Source organism: Procambarus clarkii, chromosome 5, assembly GCF_040958095.1.
Source record: "Procambarus clarkii isolate CNS0578487 chromosome 5, FALCON_Pclarkii_2.0, whole genome shotgun sequence".
NCBI lineage: Eukaryota > Metazoa > Arthropoda > Malacostraca > Decapoda > Cambaridae > Procambarus > Procambarus clarkii.
Window position 1 is genome coordinate 28,952,164 of NC_091154.1, and position 19,191 is coordinate 28,971,354.

General features: G+C 39.4%; 2 protein-coding genes across 2 annotated transcripts in view; both read left to right on the plus strand.

Moving 5' to 3' along the window:
• Nucleotides 1–16,106, plus strand: part of LOC138352428 (kin of IRRE-like protein 2) — a gene marked incomplete at its 3' end in the record, with an annotated part of 61,730 nt that extends 45,624 nt beyond the window's left edge. The window contains 1 exon segment of the mRNA XM_069304920.1: nucleotides 15,963–16,106. Coding sequence (XP_069161021.1) covers nucleotides 15,963–16,106 — 144 coding nt within the window.
• Nucleotides 16,107–16,532: 426 nt separating this feature from the next.
• Nucleotides 16,533–19,191, plus strand: part of LOC138352557 (synaptogenesis protein syg-2-like) — a 15,174-nt gene continuing 12,515 nt past the window's right edge. The window contains exon 1 of the mRNA XM_069305049.1: nucleotides 16,533–16,539. Coding sequence (XP_069161150.1) covers nucleotides 16,533–16,539 — 7 coding nt within the window. The remainder of the gene's footprint in view (nucleotides 16,540–19,191) is intronic.

The following is a 19,191-nucleotide window of genomic DNA, read 5'->3' on the forward strand; positions in this document are numbered from 1 at the left end:
GAACCTCGTCGAATGTCTTTTGTGAGAGAATTGCGATCATTTGGAGACACGTGCTGTTTGTTTGTTTGTTTGAATATTTTTTTTCTTGGTCCAAGTGTGATTAATTATTTCTTATCTGATTATTTTACTTTGGCTATTTTTGTTACATTATCAAAAATTAATTTTCACTACTCATTCATGTTCAAATAAATTTGAAACACTTTTAAATCTGAATAATGCTTTCATGTATGTATATATACGCACATTTGTACATATATACAATCTTTGTAAACCACGTATGTCAGACCAATTTCTGGAGTTTGAGGCACCAGCGTGGAGTTAAAATATTTAGTGGAGCACAGGACGAAGACTTACGGGAGATATGATTACCACATTCAAAATTCTAAAGTGAATTGTTAGGGTAGATAAAGAAACTATTTAACACAGATGGTACTTGCACAAAAGGACACAGTTGGAAAATATGTATACAAATTAGCCACGTAGACGTTAGAAAGAGAGTATTCAGTGTTAGAGTAGTTAAGAAATGGAATGCACTATAGGTAGTGATATGGTGGAGGAAGACCCCTTACTCAGTTTCAAATATGGATATTATAGGGACCAATAAGCCCAGGAACCTGTAAACCATTTGAGTGACAGTTGAGATCACACTCACAATCACACTCCTTCACTTATCTCAAATTCCCGTCCTCTCACACCAGTACCCACACTCAGTAAAGTTTGCAATATCTTAACGATAAGTCAACTTTTAGTCAAGAGAGCACAGAGAGAGGGGGTCGACCATCCACATACAGGCATGCTGTACAAACATCCTAACACCTAAACCATCAGTTCGTACAGGAACTCTGTAGTTCAAAAAGTACATACCATAGTTGAAGCAATAGACACTCTTCTGGGGAGCCAATGAGACAGCTGAAAATCTCTCGACGTTCTTATCTGATAAAGTGGAGTTTAGAGTAACAGGAAATTTCATAAAGATGAAATCTTGGAGAGGTTTTCAGTCACTGGCTTCCTCTGTTACTCCCATGGCAAGTTGGCTGAGCTGTGTGATGCTGCTTCTTCATATTCATATGGCAGCTCCCGACCAAGAGGCAAGTTTGTCGACGTATCAACCCTTGTATTTTCGAACCTTTAAATACTTGTTAAATAACGTAAGCCAAATGACATTCATAAGCTATAAATATCCGCTTCGATCTCAATTCACATATAAATAGAAGGGAAAGATATTCAACAAATCGAAAACGCCAATGAAAAATCCTTTTGATACAGTTTTGCTTCCCAGAATAGAAAACATGAAACAATTTGAATAGAAAAAATATAGATGGCCGCTTGCAGATAAAAGTCTGGACCTGACAGTCCACTATGAAGGCTGCTTTTACTGTCCACGAAACGTGTACATCACATGCACTTTTCAGACTTGTTTTGCAAAAATAATTGTCATGAAATTGGTAAATTACATTTATGCACATTTGCACAAATTATATATATATATATATATATATATATATATATATATATATATATATATATATATATATATATATATATATATATATATATATATATATATATATATATGTTGTACCTAGTAGCCAGAACGTCGTACTTGGCCTACTATGCAAGCCCTGATTTGCCTAATAAGCCAAGTTTTCCTGAATATATATATTTTTCAATATTTTTTCTTATGAAATGATAAAGCTATCCATTTCATTATGTATGAGTTAATTTTGCTAAATTTGAGTTAAAACTAACGTAGATATATGACCGAACCTAACCAATCTTACCTAACCTAACCTAACCTATCTTAACCTAGCCTAAACTAACACAATTAAGTCAATAATTTATTTTTTTAATATAATATAATATTAATAATTCAAATAATCTAATTGGAAACAATTTATTGAAAATAAAGAAAATCACTCAGCCTATTAGACAAATCGGGCCTTGCATAGTTGGCCTAGAAGTGCGCTCTCTCTTCGCTGGGCACTGAGCTGAGGAAAGGCTCCAATTGATGACGTCATTAAACTCGTTGTGTCTTGGAGCTTCCGCAGTGCAACCCATGCAGTCCATATTGGTCTGCTTCCACCCTGTTGCAAATTCCCTTATACTTAGTGAGAACTGGGGGCACCGAGGCGGAGGGCCACTGCTACACGAAGGGATTCTGGATCTAGACGCGTGCCTGTTGCCGACATGGGTACGCGCCCAATGTGGTCGGGTCAGGGTTGGCAGAAGAGAAATGAGTGCCAGCCGGCCCCCGGGGAGCCGGCCGGCCGAGCAGACAGCACGCTGATCATGTAATCCTGTGGTCCCGGGTTCGATCCCGGGCGCCGGTGAGAAACGATGGGCAGAGTTTCTTTCACCCTATGCCCCCTGTTACCTAGCAGTAAATAGGTACCTGGGAGTTAGTCAGCTGTCACGGGATGCTTCCTGGGGGTGGAGGCCTGGTCGAGGACTGGGCCGCGGGGACACTAAAGCCCCGAAATCAACTCAAGATAACCTCAAGATAGCCAATTGACACGAGGGTTATTGACCACCCCCCCACGACGATTTTTGGAATATCGAATCAATTGGATTCGGGATTATTTCTATTTTTTTTTTAATTTGTATTTGTATAATATAAAACATTATTCACTGATGTTCCGAAAAATATAATGATTATAATTTGCCTGTAACTAGCTGCAATACACAGACTGTGATGGTGACATTGATGGAGGTAGGTCATGGATACACTGCTCTCAGAATACCGACTTTGTAGGGTTATGGGAGGGAGGAGTGTTGTAAAGGTGAGGGGGGGGGGGAAGGAGGAGTGATGTAAGGATGGGGAGGGGATGGAGGTGTGTTGTAAGGGTGAGAGGGGGGGGGGGGGGAAGGTAGGAGTGTTGTAAAGGGGGGAGGAGAAAGGAGTGTTGTAGGGGGGGGGGGGGGGAGGGGCGGTTGAAGGGAAAGGTAAGGGAGGAGGCGGAGGCCAGCTGTCTGACTGTCAAATGTTCTGCATTAAAACCATTCTCACAAATCCGATTTGGAACCCGTTCATTTTTTCAGTACTAATCCGACAACAATCCGCCGTAATCAATAGAAACAGTTTATTGCGATTTTGAGTAATTATTGCTCATTGCAACGGGGGATTGGTCGAAAGGGCGATTTAACAATTTAACAACAAAATAAATATACGTTACTTATTACTGAAGGCTAATAACGAGGTCAGTTGCTCGTGTTGTGTGAAACACGTTTTTCCATCCCTCTCAATACACGGTATGACGTCAATTGTGGTTGGGATGTGAAATAAACACAAATAAAGTTGCGTTTGTGTTTGTTGGGGGTGTTGCTAGTTACCACAGGCCTGGGGCGACTTGACACATACCGCCACACACAATCATTATCAGATATGCTTTGTTAAATGTTCTTTTCTAATTTTTCAAGAAAGGGACTGAGGCGGATACGTATCGATGGAAATTTTTTTGGGGGAATGTATATCAGTATCTATAAATTATAATGTCTGGCTGTCTGTCAGTCTGTCCGAGGCTGGTGGGCAGACGATACGGTTTACCCTCACCAAACTTTGTACTCTATTCCACTCGGGTAGGTGCAAAACATGGTTAGGTTGTGGTTGGCTTAAGTGAAAGGACTTCACTTAGCTCAAGTTCAATAAGTAGTAGCTTATTCCCTGGAGTAGGAGCTGGGTTTAGTTCCAGCCAGCTGGGAAGCAACTCACACACTCCCCCTACACCCACCTACCAACACAACCCGTCCTTCTAATAGAACGTCGCATTTTGACATATACTCTATCATAGTCCCAAAATTGTCGTACTCGAAAATTGTAGCGGCTCGCGAAATTGACATACTGTCCCGTTTTTTGTTTTGGGTCCTCTGGTAGGTTTGAATTAGGGAACTTTAGTACGACAGTTTCTTGACGTTGGGGAAACCTTGGGAGGACGGACTGACCAACAACCCTCTACCCCTCCCCTCACTCACTAATTCTCAGCTATTGGCTACACGGCAATCTCAAGGCAATGTGACTTTTGCCCTCAATCTCTTTCCCTTCCTCCATCTCTCCCCCCCCCCTCCCTCTCTCTCTCTCTCTCTCACACTCTATTCATTTAATCATTACTTAATCTCACTGAAATTGCATTTGTTAATGACCAGTGGAAACAAATGGTGAAAAGTATCATCTGTAGGTCACTTAGAGGAAGGGCTTCGCATACCCACCACTGATATTAAATTTAGTTTTTAATGAATAATTACTGTAAACGACTTATTTTGATTAACGCATAAACCCTCCCTTCATACTCGTTCATCTGATTACATCTTCAATCTCCAGTTTTTTTTTTAATAATATCAGTGCCTTGTGCTTATAAACAGGGGCTTGGATGAGCTCTGAACTCACATTCATCTCTCTAGATTGCTCATCTTCACCACTCATACCCGCAGCACTTCATGGTCGTCATTTCAAACATCTTTCTCTTCACACAGTCCTACCCATAGCAAATCACATGAGTTCCATGAAACAAACAACCCCTATCTCACGTGATCTCACAACAACTCATTTACACCCCGGTTTTTTACACATTAACAATGGTAACCAGCATATATACATTTTCGTCAGTCCTCCATGGACAGAGTTAGAGATCTGTTAAACATGTAGTTCAGTGATTTATTGAACAATCAACCACAGGTGATTGTATTGCTTTTAAAATGCTAATCTAACCTACATACATGAATACATAAATACACAGATTTACGTCTGCCCTACACAAAAAATGTTCTGTGTCTTTTTACATAGTGCCATCAATGTGCATTTACAAAGGCGAAATGCAATTCTGACCAGCTTCCACATATCCTGTATACACATAACTATACATATATATATATATACATATATATATATATATATATATATATATATATATATATATATATATATATATATATATATATATATATATATATATATATATATATATATATATATATATATATATATATATATATATATATATATATATAGTTATGTATCTATGTGTGTGTGTAAATCACGAAAATTAACACGTGATGAAAAATGTGACAGTGTCAAACCAAGAAGGAAGAATTGAAATAGGAATTTCCTTAAGTACTTTCGTATTTAATAATACATATTCAGAAGGATGATCTTCCGCACCCTTCTGATGATGTATTATTAAATACGAAAGTACTTAAGGAAATTCCTGTTTCAGTTCTTCCTTCATGGTCTGACACTGTCATATGAATGCATGTATGTGTATAGAGAATATGTGGAAGATGGTCAGAATTGCCTCTCACCTTTGTAAATGCACTGTCAACCCCCCATCCATTCCATTATCCACACTCGTATTCACAGCATGAGCTCCTAATGCTTAAAAATCCCCCAGTCTTTGAAGCTGAGTCTGATTAAGCTTAAGCATATCTGACTTTTTGTTTCGCTAAGGATTTCATCTCATCGTAAGGTATAATTTCCGCTAGATTCATGACACATTTCCTTTCCTGTTCTCTCACACTGAAAGTTTTCGCAAATCATTCAATAAACCATATGATCTCATCCTCTTAATGCTACGATACCAGATGTGTTATCCATCAGGAAAATATTAAGCCGCTCCCTGCGGCTTGTGGCTCTCAATGAATGATGCTGACCTTGCAGCTTTGCCTACATATCAAGTAGCTTCGTAACCAAGTAATTATCTCAGAGTGCTTAAGTAAACAATGGTGGAGTAGGATTAAGGTGAAATAAAAAAAAAAATAAGGGCTTATCATTGTACCTGGCTGCAACATCGCCTGTTATGTATTTTTTAGTATGCTGCTCAATAACAACAGCAACAAAATACAGTGCTACTGGAATCAATTATCCTTGCGTCAGTAAGATGGATTTTATGTTGCAACTGTGATTATTTCAATTATGAAACGACACTTTGCATACAGCGTTTTTCCTCATGAGAATTCTCAAGTGGTGTTGATCGAAGTCAAGTTTAAAGTTCTTTCAAAGAATCACAACAATAATCATTGGTAGATCTAATCACACTGACTACAAATTACAACTCAGATTTAAAGACATATAATATTTTCAATGTCCAGGAAAATCAATTGAATATGAAGTATGAGAAAGCAGGTATATAATAGCAAGACATCATTAACCATGCCTTTTGCACCTGTGAAGTGTCGGTGTCTTCCCATAAACTCTGACACGAGGAACACATCGAAAGGTATAACCCAGTTCGCTGTGTATAAATACTGAAATCAATAACCATCCAATTGATTTGCTCTTCTTCTAAAATAATCTTTCCTGTTTCTTCTCTTCACAGACGTCGTCTTGTCGAATCGTCTCTAATACATAACCAACCCAGTTTGAACTTTAGTCTTGGCTTTGTTGATGTTGACTCTTCCCTTATAGAGTACATACTAAAATGCTCTAACTTTGATAGTAAACGTGATCTGACATCAGCCTACGCCCTGCCCTTTTGAATCTATATTTTTCCTTTTTCTATAAATTACCTGCTCCTCACCTCACCTGTTACGTGCTTCTCTCGCTCCCAAATGTAAACCTCCATCCAGCCATATATTTCTTTCACCACCAAAGATCACATTCACCCCAAAAAAATCTATCACTTTGGGCTATTCATGCCCGTGCCACCTCTTGGGTGGCTTAATCTTCTCCAATAAAAACATCCACAGATCTTTAGTGTCGGCTACTGGTACTGGCAATGGTTCCAAACAGCCTCCACTTACGGGCTATTCATGCCTGTGCCACCTCTTGGGTGGCTTAATCTCTATCAACCTCACTCCCATCACTATCGACTTGATACTGGTCCAGGATGGACCGAAACGTCGTCAGGTCTTCTCATCTCTTGGTGTGTGGTTTGGTCATAAAATAATGAGAGTTTATTCTACTCCTACACCGTGTTGAGGGCTAAAGTTTTCTTTCTGGCTGGTCAGTTAGTTAGTGTTTTACGATTTTAAACACATCCCGAGATGCTGAAAGGCGTTAAGCTCACGGCACACAGCGTACTCAACGCACATAACCTCCGATTGGTTAGCATTTTCCCCACATGTAAATGAACACACACACACACACACACACACACACACACACACACACACACACACACACACACACACACACACACACACACACACACACACACACACACACACACACACACACACACACACACAAACACACACACGCACGAGCTCGTACGACCAGTTGTGCGAGCTATGATGTGTCAGCATGGAGTTCATATCTCGTGAAACATAAGACGAAGGTTAAAGTCCAGAGGCATGCCACTAGACTAATTCCAAAATAGGTAAACCTTTCTGCCCACAGACTAAACAGAGGAAACTTTATTACCACATTCAGCATCCTGGAAAATTTACGGACAGACGAGAACGAACTATTTGGCACTGATGGTAAATTTTTAACTGAACAAAGTTGGGGACCTAAGTGCCCAAATGAAACGACATGGATATTAGAAAAGCATTCTGCTACATGTCAGGATAGCCAATAAGACGAACTGGTAAATGAAATGGTACAGGTAAACTATATACACAGCTGCTTACATAGATATGATTGAGCTCACAAAGGCACAGAAATCTGTTCACCAGTGGACTTAAGGTTGAGCGCCGGGCCCCTTATATCTGAAACTTAAACCCATGGTAGCACATTAACTTGATCTCTGCCTTAAGTAAATCGCTCGACTTACTTAAGGATGAGCACTGGGGCTTAAAAGCTGATCCTTATCCCCTGTAAAAAAACATGATAATGTTCACTACTTAGGAAATATACAAACAAGTAACCTCACATACGAATAATAATTGCAATGTAAATACAACATTTATATAGTCATGTATTTACAGCTATTTGTTTAAAACATATAGATATCCATACAACTTCAGGACAAATGGACAAATAGAGAGAAATTCTTAGCAGTTCGAATGAAAGTGAAAAGAGGGAATTAGGTGGAGAGGAAGGAAGGAGGGGAAAGAGCATAGTAAAAGAGATAAAAAATTGAATTTTCATGAGAGTACAAGATAGGAAATATGAAGAAACTAAAGAGGAATGGAAAAGAGAGAGCTAGGGAAGAGGGGAAAGGAGAGAGCTAGGGAAGAGGGGAAGAGAGAGAGAGAGAGCTAAGTGTGAGGGGAGAGTGTGAAGATGAGCCAGATAAGGTCCCTGCCCGTCCTTTTTATTATCTCCTCAACCATTTGTGACATTATCTCTTAATCTCTCTCTCCTCACATATTGAATCACACATTAGCATTTACCCTTCCACCTCCCTCGTCTCCTCTACCCCTCTATCTTCCTCCCTCATCTCCATTTATCGTACCCACACCTCCCTTCTTTCCTCTCCTCCTCCGTCTCTCCCTCTCCAGTCTCTCTCTTCCCTCTGCCACAGATACCGACAGTGAATTTCTATGTTTTCTCCGCCATTGACAGCCGAAAACAAACATTTTAACCTTCACAGTCTGACTGAATCAAGAAATGAAATAACAATCATTTTTGTGCTTGTTTCACAAGAGACAGCGGCAGTGGTATTCATATATTTTTTGTAGTCGGCAAAAAGAAAAAGAAAAAAGGCTTAATTTTAAAGGTGCTTTGAATAGTGTTATAGTTTGATATGTGTGTGTTTTTTAATCTTCTTTGTACAATATACGTCGTTTCTTAGCGAGTTTCTGTGTGTGATTTGCCTTGTTTATTTGTTAATATGTCTCGTGTTTTTGTGTGTTCTTTGTTGTCGGTTTCCGATTTTGCAAATATAATTTCCCCTCTTTCATATTGCAAATTAATTATCCAAAAATCCGAATAATATGTTTTATTAACAAGAATAATTATAACAAAAGTGAAAACTACAACAATGATTCTAAAACTAAAGCACAAAGGAATCACATTAACTTAATGTATCAATGAGAAAATCCGTAAGAGCCATCAGGAGGATTCGAACCCATGCGGTGGGTGTTCCCAGTTACGCTCTATAGACCACTGCACCACCACATGGTCAACAAACGCTAGGAACCCCTAGAAGATACAATTGAATCCCAGGTTGTCTCAATGCTTTTTTTTTTTACCATGTCGTGAGGTAATGGCCTAGATCGTGCTTGGGAATACCCGTCGCATGAGTTCGAATCCTTTTCAGGGCTTAAACTAATTTTCTTACTAATACTACTGCTAATATTAAAATATTACATAATATATATATGTATATATATATATATATATATATATATATATATATATATATATATATATATATATATATATATATATATATATTACATAATTTATATAAATAATAATAATAATAATAATAAGCAGCTGCTATAATTGGAATGAAAATTGTCAGAAAACTGTCATTCATTCATAATTAAAATTTTCGGTGTAATTTGCCTACCCCAGTTACAAACCCCTATTTTATCCATTGCTTTCCTACGTTTCGTGTACCAATATATAAACCTATTTACATAATTGCAAAGTCTGAATAGTCTTCGAATACATATTCAATACATATTACAATACATATACTCACAGTAACTATTATCAACGTGGGTGTGAGTACGGGTCACAAGTTGCATTGTGCAATATCCATCTGAAATGATATTGTGACTTAGGAAATGTCAGAATGCTATGAGTGCGAGGGAGAGCGTGGGAGAAGCCTGCTGGTGTTAGTTTGATTGTACGTGGGTGGTTGGGAGAGAGAGAGAGAGAGAGAGAGAGAGAGAGAGAGAGAGAGAGAGAGAGAGAGAGAGAGAGAGACAGAGAGAGAGAGAGAGAGAGAGAGAGAGAGAGAGAGAGAGAGAGAGAGAGAGAGAGAGAGAGAGAGAGAGAGAGAGAGAGAGAGAGAGAGAGAGAGTGTGTGTGTGTGTGTGTGTGTGTGTGTGTGTGTGTGTGTGTGTGTGTGTGTGTGTGTGTGTGTGTGTGTGTGTGCGTGCGTGTGTGTGTACTCATCTAGTTCTCACCTAGTTGTGTTTGCGGGGGTTAAGATCTGGCTCTTTGGTCCCGCCTCTCAACCGTCAATCAACAGGTGTACAGATTCCTGAGCCTATCGGGCTCTATCATATCTACACTTGAAACTGTGTATGGAGTCAGCCTCCACCATATGTGTGTGCGTGCGTGTGTGTGTACTCATCTATTTGTACTCACTTATTTGTGCTTGCGGGCGTGGGGGGGGGTTAGCTCTGGCTCTTTAGTTCCGCCTCTCAACTGTCAATCAACTGGTGTACAGATTCTGGTGTGTTCGTACGCGTGGGTCTATGGTGATAGGAGGATTTGTATTTACGTGAGTGGGTGAGTGTGTATGAGTGTGTGAGAGGCGGCGTGCTTGCACGGACGAGTCTGAGAGGAGGCTTGCGTGCACGGAGGGCTTGCTTTTACGGACAAGTGTGAAAGTTTGCGTGCATTCGGACACGTGTGAAGGAGGCGGAATGCATGTGCATACATAGACAAACGAACTGAAGAGCAGAGTCAAAATATATTCCTGTATGCAGATGATGAATCATAATAACGTGACTGACAATATGAGGACTCAACCACATATCAGAAATATGACGAAACGATGACATTTTAGGCCGTTCTGAACCATAATCAAGTTGGGTAATAAAAATAGGGTAGAAGAAGGTGGGAATCGATCCCTGGGTCCCCTCAGATTTGGGTCGAAAACAGACACAACTGAACTACATAACCATAGTTTGGGACATTTACCAGTTTTTCATAATAATTATAACGATTGGTTCAACATAGTTATGGTCTTATTGTTAGATTCCGTAAGAATTTTGGCCTAAATTAGATAAGGTATGTTTGCTGGACGAATTGGTTAGGTGAGACCCTCGTTAGGTTAATGGGTTAGTTACGTTGGGTTGAATTAATGGGATGTATAGGCTTCGTTTGGGTCATCATGTAATACACGCTATTAAGCTTATTAATAGTACGCTTAGTATTGTACGTTTCTAAAGTATTAAAACAACCAGCTGTTAAACTAGTACGTGCAATTGTGTCATTACCGCATCATCATATGATTATGTCAGTTTCGATCCTTCATCGTATGATTTTTTATGTAAGGTTTCGATCTTACAATCTGTCAGCAGCAAATCTACCAGAACTGTCAGTTTCGATCTCACGATCTGTCAGTAGCAAGATCGTGTAATAAACGATCTGATCTGTCTTTCTCACTCTATATAGTAGTCCTCCTGATATATGCCAATATATTTAAAGATGCAAGTCAGACTGGGAGAGAGTCAAACTTCCAGTGACGTTAATCCTTCCCACAATAGGGATAAAGGTCATATGAAACCCGTATAGAATTGCAGAGATTATTTTCATCCTGCAAATAGTCGCTGTAAATAATAAAATACATACTTATACATATATATTTACCGGTTTTTAAATTCTAGTGTTGTCATCATGTATATGTGCTTTGTGTGTGGGTTGCCTTTGCAGGGGATGAGTATGGCTCATAGGTCCCACACTTAAGTATATATAAAATACAGAACATATTCATCACGGGGATACTGATCACATGCCTGAGTATGAGAATTCTCATGACGCAATAAGGCCAAGATGCAAGGTACGACGCAGAAGCAACCATGCGACCGCCTGCATGCACGCACCCCATCTTATGAAACCCTATAAAGCCTTACCGTTAATTTACGATATAATGTTAGTGCTTGGAGCGTGCTTCACGACAGTAAATGAGCGAGAGGTTCTTAATACAAGTAAACGAGAGAGATTCTCTTGATATGAGTAAATGAAAAAGAGGCTCTTGATTTGAATAAACGAACAAGAGCCTCTTGATAAAAAGAGTAACGATCAGGGGAAAGTTCAACACGTTAGTCAAGACTGAATACCCGTCGCAGGGGAATCAGAGACAACTGCCCCCTTTGATAAGGAATAAGAAACGTGAGTCAATACTTTGTAATTGATAAACATATTTTGCGATTTTTTAACAATTTGATTAATATTTATATATGTTTTTTATATAAATAGTTATCAGATGAATTAATAATGTAAAATTAAACGTTTTCAATAATCTTCTATATCAAATAGAAAACAAATGTTTTTTCTTCATATCTATTTACTTCAAAAGAACGCAGATTAAACTCTCGCTTAAAAGCAGAAAAAAAATTGAATAAAACTCCATCAGCCTCAAACACACACACACACACACACACACACACACACACACACACACACACACACACACACACACACACACACACACACACACACACACACACACACACACGGCACCGGAAATTCTTTGATTCAATTTTTTGAGTGCTAAAAGCCGGAATTGTGGGCGGGTGGAAGAGTAACTGGGTGTAAGAGAAATGTTTGTTGACAAAAGTGAGTGGGGAGGGGACGGGGGGTGGGAGGGAGGGGGGGGGGGAGTTGAATGGAAAGGATTTATCCGGAGAAAGCTGCAAATCATTACGACTATATAGCACCTGGAAGGGATAGGGGATAAGTTTTTGCAGGAATCACTTGGACAGTCGGGGATTGAACACCGACCTGCATGAAGTGAGACCGCCTCTCAACCGTCCAGCCCCAGTGGTCGGACAGAAGTGGGGAGAGGGGGGGGGGGGAAGGAAATATTATGGGTTGTTGTGATAGGTGGGAGGCCTGGTGGTTAGGTTATTAAAGACTGCATGGGAGAGGTAGGTGGTGGTTGAGACAGGGTTGAGGTGCAACTTGAGAGAGGTTGTAGGACTTCAACTTGAGTAGGTGAGGTATCAGGTGGAGGCTCAATGGAGTTGGATGAGGCATTAGTGGATATTAGAAGGGATGAGTGTGTGGGAGAACAGGTGGTGGTGGTGGTAGTGTTTGACTTGATGAGATGTAGGTGGAGGATTGTTTGGGAGAGCAGGTGGAGGTTGAGAGAGAGGTTACACCTGGGACGGAAGGAAGATAGCCAAGGCGAACCGGAAGAATTAGGGTTCACGCGAGCGCTCAGGTGAACCCCCTTCTACCTGCTAATTAAGACGATCTTCACCTGAGCTGGAGGGGAACCGGAAGGGTCTCCAGTCTCGGTTTGCTTCTCCCACAGTCTTGCCTCCTACAGTCTTCTTCATCTTATTTTGAAGTTTATTAAATATTGTTTTTTCGACCTATTTATGTGTACTATCATCGTCATCATCCTCATTCTCTCTTTTAATCACCTCTTCATCTTACTATTCCTTCTTCCCTTCCTTTTAAGGTGTTATTATCTCTTTATTTACTCCCTCTCTTTGACTTCTTAGTTCACTTCCGTCTCTCTCATTTCTTTGTGCTATTCTCTCTCTTTTTAGTGTATCCATTCGTTTTTTCTCATCTCTTTATCCACTCCTGTATCTCGCCCCTTTTTTCCATTCTCTTCTGTCACATCTGTAACGCCTTTCCACTCTCACTAATGCCCTTTCTTCTTCTCACATCTTTAACCTTTCATTCACTTCTTCTCAGCCTACTCTCATTCTCTCATATTTCCTTCCCTGCCTCACTTTTTTATCCCCCCTTCCTGCTCATTTACTTCTGTTTCCTCTCTCCTCTCTCATTCCCTTTTTTACCTCATCCCTCTCTTTTACCTCTTTCAACTTCTCCCCTTTTTCAATCCTCCTCTCTTTCACTGCTTTATCTCCGTCCTGCCTCTTCTATCGCCAACGTCTCTGCCATTCGCATCATTCTGCTTTAACTCTATATAGTATTTTCTCTCTTCCTTAAGTACTGCTTCTCTTTTATCTTCCCCGTCTCGATGCTTCGCTAAAATGACCTTTGAAACATAGTTTGCAAATTTTTTAATATTTTAATATGCTTTTAATATCTTAATTGTTTAATTTTCTGTCTTTTTTTATAGAAAAGTTTATATATACTTTTATTGACTAAAATGGATAAGCTTCCATATCTGCAACTTTTATATGATTTTCAACAAAATGTCTTCAATATGTATATGGTTGACACAGAAGGCGAGTCGACTTTGTAAAGCGAAGATAACTAGCGAGTTCAACGATTATATTATCTTGTTATTATAGTTGTTATTCTTATGATTACTATTTGTACTCAATAATCCAAGTCACATATGGAATGAAATAAGAGTAGAAAAGAGGCAAGAGAGAGGAACCAAGCCAAGAATAAGGGTCATGTAGGTCATGATGTGAATGAGAGATTGGATCTGCCTTTGTTGCTTTGGTCTCCTGCTTCTCACAATGCATATTTATAAGCTGTAATCGTCTTACCAAGCGTGATCGGACTTAGCTTTCTGCTCCTCTGTGTTCTCCTTGTATCTCTTCTCTTCCTATTTCTTGGTGGTTATTTTGGTTCTCTGTCTCATTTACAGTTTATTCCTTTTTTTGCGTTTCTGTTCCATTTTCTGTTTATTTTAATTAGTTTTACCTTCTACCCCTTTCCCTGGAATGGCGCTCTCTGACAGATCATCTATCTAATCCTCTCAATCACTTATCGATTATTATTCAGTGTAGCCAAGTATGGGATAACAGCCACCGCGTTGGAAGCTGATTTCTAGAGACCCCAGCAGGTTCCCTACTCAGCTCAGTAGAAACTAAATATTATTATTATTATGACTTTGCTTGCATTCATATTTATTAAAAACTAAGTTAAGAATTCAATTCTGAATTATTGAATAATAGTTTCACTAAGCCAAGAATTCTTAAGTGCCCGTAAAATTCGATTTATAAATCTTACTGAAAACCTATTATTATATATAGTAAAATATATTATTTCATATAACTTAATTTCTTCTTAACACTCTTTGTATTTTATTCTACATACAAAGGATAAAGTTCCTGGTGTTAAACAATTATAATTTCAGTTGTAATATAAATCGGTTAATAATTAATGACAAGTGTTGAACAGATAATTATCGCATTTCATCATCCTCTGATGAACTTCCTAGACAGACTATTCTAGAAACATGATGCAACAGGATTTTGATCACATATACCTGTGGACTAAACATAAATAATAGTCTACAATTTTATAGATTAATCCAAGAAACAGTTCAGTTGCATGCTTTCAGCTGCGCTTCTGTGACTTATTTTCTGCAAATCATTACAATTTATATTTTTATTGTTAGTGTGATTATTGGTGCTCGTCGTGACTCGACTCGTTCTCTATGTATATAAGCTCATGTGTATAACCTCATCTTATGCACCCCGTTCACACAGTCACCTAAAGCTGTTCATCTCTACGACACACGGGTGCCAGTACATGCAATCTTTACCACACTACAACCCTTCCTTATTACATTGCTCCTAGTACAGGATCTTTACTACTTCTCACGATCCTCAAATACATGACTCTCGCTACCTGCCGCCTTTAATATCTCACTAGACATGACTTTTACTACTTTATATATATATATCGTCCTGACAAATTTCGGAACAAAGTCAACTTTCACCAATATAAAAATATAAGCACGTGCTATGGATATGTTATATTCTGTTAGAGGAATGATATTCTCTCTAATCCTCCGTAATTAACCGGGTTTACCAGGTGTGGTTGGTCACTTTATGAAATTAATTACTAGTGGACGTGTGTGATGATGGTGGTGTTGAAGCCCTTCAACATCTGGAGGGATATTAAGGTCACACTAACAGGCTAACAGCTAGGCTATATTGTCCTAGCGTTGACCTTACGCGATATAGCGATATACATATATATATATATATATATATATATATATATATATATATATATATATATATATATATATATATATATATATATATATGTCTTAGTACATGTTTCCAGAGTACACAAACCTGACTGCTTCATGACAGATATTCGTCAAAATTTTACTAGACTCTTTAACTTTTATTATTACTAATTAGCCTCCGGATAAGAAGTGTCTTTGCTCAATACATCTCAACCCAGCAATGTTCTACTGGAATTCAGATGCCTTTCTTTACAATTCAGCATTTTCGTTCGCCTTCATGAAGATATCGGCTTTAACCATCATGCAATCCTTGTCTATTTACAGGTGCTGGCACGGAGGAGGAGAAGCAGGTGTTCCGTGTACGTCCAGAAGACGTAGAGGTACGTCTGGGTGAGAACGTCTACCTCTGTTGCATCGTCGACCACCAGCAGGGCAGAGCTCAATGGACCAAGGACGGATTCGCACTCGGTGAGTGTTGTCGTTTTCTCTCGTTGTGCTTGAGGCAAGGGCGTGCTGTCGTGAAGTGAGGGCGTGCTCCTAGCATGCGAGGGCGTGGTCCTAGCATGTGAGGGCGTTCTGTCGTGTTTCGAGAGCGTTCTCTCATCTTGTGAAGGCGTATTGTCAAGATGTGAGGCCGTTCTCTAATAATGTGATAGCCTGTGCTTTCATAAAATGAGGGGGTTACCAGAAGATCCGACAGGCCTCTTACGTAAAAATCTCGCCCCGTAGTGACGTCAGCATCCTCTCACATTACCATTACCCTGCCATCACTCCCTCCCTCACTTCTCCATCTCCCTTACCCTCCTCCTTCGGCTCCTTACCTCCGGCTATATTTAGCCTCACGTATATACGTCACCATCACGGGAAGTTTCGAGCCTGTCTTGCGCAAACACAATGACTTGTGAGCATAAATTAAATAACAGACGGAAAGTCGTGGAGGATTAGAAAAGGGAGGATAAACGAAGAATAATAAAGAAGGGATAATTATGGCATAATTATGGTGCTAAGCGAAATATAATAAAGAGGGCGAAGTGTGTTGAGTTCGTTTTTACCTGTGAGTGTGAGAGGGTATGAGCAAGAGGGTTCAGAAGTATGAATGCAGGATTGCTGGTGACGGAGATCAGCTGAGATAATAACACTGCTAACTAAGTAGGCTCTCAGGTGAAAAATAGATGCATAAGCCAGAAATAAGCATTATTAAAGCAGAATATGATCATTGTGTGCAACTTTAACTTCTGGGACTTTCACTGTATGACCTCCCGCCAACGGTGCCAACGCCTAACGTAGCCGCAACGGTTTGTTATACGTTATTACCGCGTTACAGCATCATAGTAACGTAAAAATAGCAAAAAATAAAGCTGTGGATACAAGATCAATTGGTCATTTGCTCTCTCGAACGGTTGTGAGTCTAAGTTCACTGAAATTATTGCTCATCCATGTGTAGAGAAACAGCTCTCACTAATAGACTTATTGACACAACTGCATTGAGTTACTAGTGACTACTAACTAACTTACTGGTAACTACTTACTAATGAGTTACTAAATTACTAGTGGCAAAAATTACAAAACAATCACGTTTATTTTTCAACACAAAATTGTTTAGCGTCAACATAACCTATTTCGTCATTACTTTCGTTGAGGATAATCAATACATATGAATCTGAAATATTATTTTTGTCATCATCCAGGTCGCTATCTTATATTTGACGTCACTCTCTGAACCTCTGTCACCTCTGTTCAAGCTTGGTAAGCGTCCAAGCGTCCAACTGGAAAGCAACGCTGGTGAGCCAGTTATTCAAGGGGTAGTAAGCGCTTAGGCGTTGAGCTCACAAGCAACGATAGTGAGTCAGTCAGCCATAGAAAGTTGTCTCTCAGTTGTGCTCTCGTCAGCTGACTATACGATGAGTTTGAGCTTTACTGTGGAATTCAATATTTCAATTGTCGAGAAAATGGTTTAGGGAGAGGCAGGAGTCGAGGAAGAGGCGGAAATGTGTATGGCAGAAGTAGAAATGATCTGCATCATCCATGCTGTTCGTTGTAGCAAAGATTGACTCATAAGATTCATAACTTTCGTCAACTCTGTATCCGTACAGTAATGTCATCCTGCATCACCTCTGCAGTGGGAATTGACGTAGTCTGTACCAGTCAACTCTTCCTACACGCTAAACCCGGGTCAATTCTCTTCGGGAAAAATGCAGTCCACGTCCAGAAGGAAACTCTTTTGACGCTTCCTTGGGTTTCAATGGCTGCTTCCTGTTGAACTGCCGTCCCAGGCTATTTTCCCACTTGCTCCTTCCTCGCTATCATGCTTGCTCGCTCGTGTGTGTAAAAAGAATAAGTGAATAGGCCGATGAATTTCCCCTGGCAGCGTCTGGAACCAACTTTCTCCGGTGGTAACCACGTCAACATCCTGTTCGCTAACTCCGTAAATGGGAATACACCGCCAAATTAATAAGTTCCTAATTAAATGTGAAGATAGATGTTTATATATATAAATATATATATATATATATATATAAAGAGAGAGAGAGAGAGAGAGAGAGAGAGAGAGAGAGAGAGAGAGAGAGAGAGAGAGAGAGAGAGAGAGAGAGAGAGAGAGAGAGAGAGAGAGACAGAGAGACAGAGAGAGACAGAGAGAGACAGAGACAGAGACAGAGAGAACTTCCGTGAATGTGAATTTCCGTTGAAAAAATATTAATTATTCATTGGTAGTAGATACATTAAGCAATATTAGGGAATTTGTATATCATGTGTGTATTTGTGTGTGTGATGAGCGTCCTTCCTTCATCAAACGCAACTTAAAAACGGAAAAGAAATGACATTACTTCCGGTTCAAAACTCTTCAGGCGTATTAGTTTAGTGAATATGATATATTTACTTTTTGGCAGAGGACCTTTTGATGTAAGTTTTCCTCCGAAAAATAAACAGCAGGAAAAGTGCACCTCGTTCATATTTGTTTGAGGGAAGTTAATTTGAAATGAAGGAAAAATACATACCGTCAAAAAAAAAAAGACTTCGAAGGTAAACATTTGTAAAACTATCGTTTCATTTCCGTCAGTTTTTCTCTTATATACACTAGCTCTGATACGAGTTCTGATACGAATGCGTATGAATATTTTTCAGGATTCGTCCATTTTTGTCTCATAATTTTTATATGAAAACCAATAATAACTAAGAACATGAACACTTAAGAATAAATAAAAGTGCTGGCGGCCATTTTTGTTTTTTGGGGATCGTGCGAGGCAGCTCCTACTTTAACCCACCCATGAGGAGTTTGTTTATGAAGATATTTATATATTTTTAAAACGTCAGAAGCACGGATGGTAAAAAATATAATATGTACATTCTTTAAGAGTTTGGTGCGACTTGTCTCATCCAGAGAGAATTTCTATTGATGTAAGTTTGGAAAACTCGCCTGCCGGCCACTGTAGCTTAGGAGCTTCAGAAATTCTTGCCTGTGTCAAGACCCAAACAGCTTTAGTGTAGACTGTGAGTTCCAGGAACAGTGTCTTTTTCTCTGCTTTCCCTCGTCACTATATATATGGGACTGACA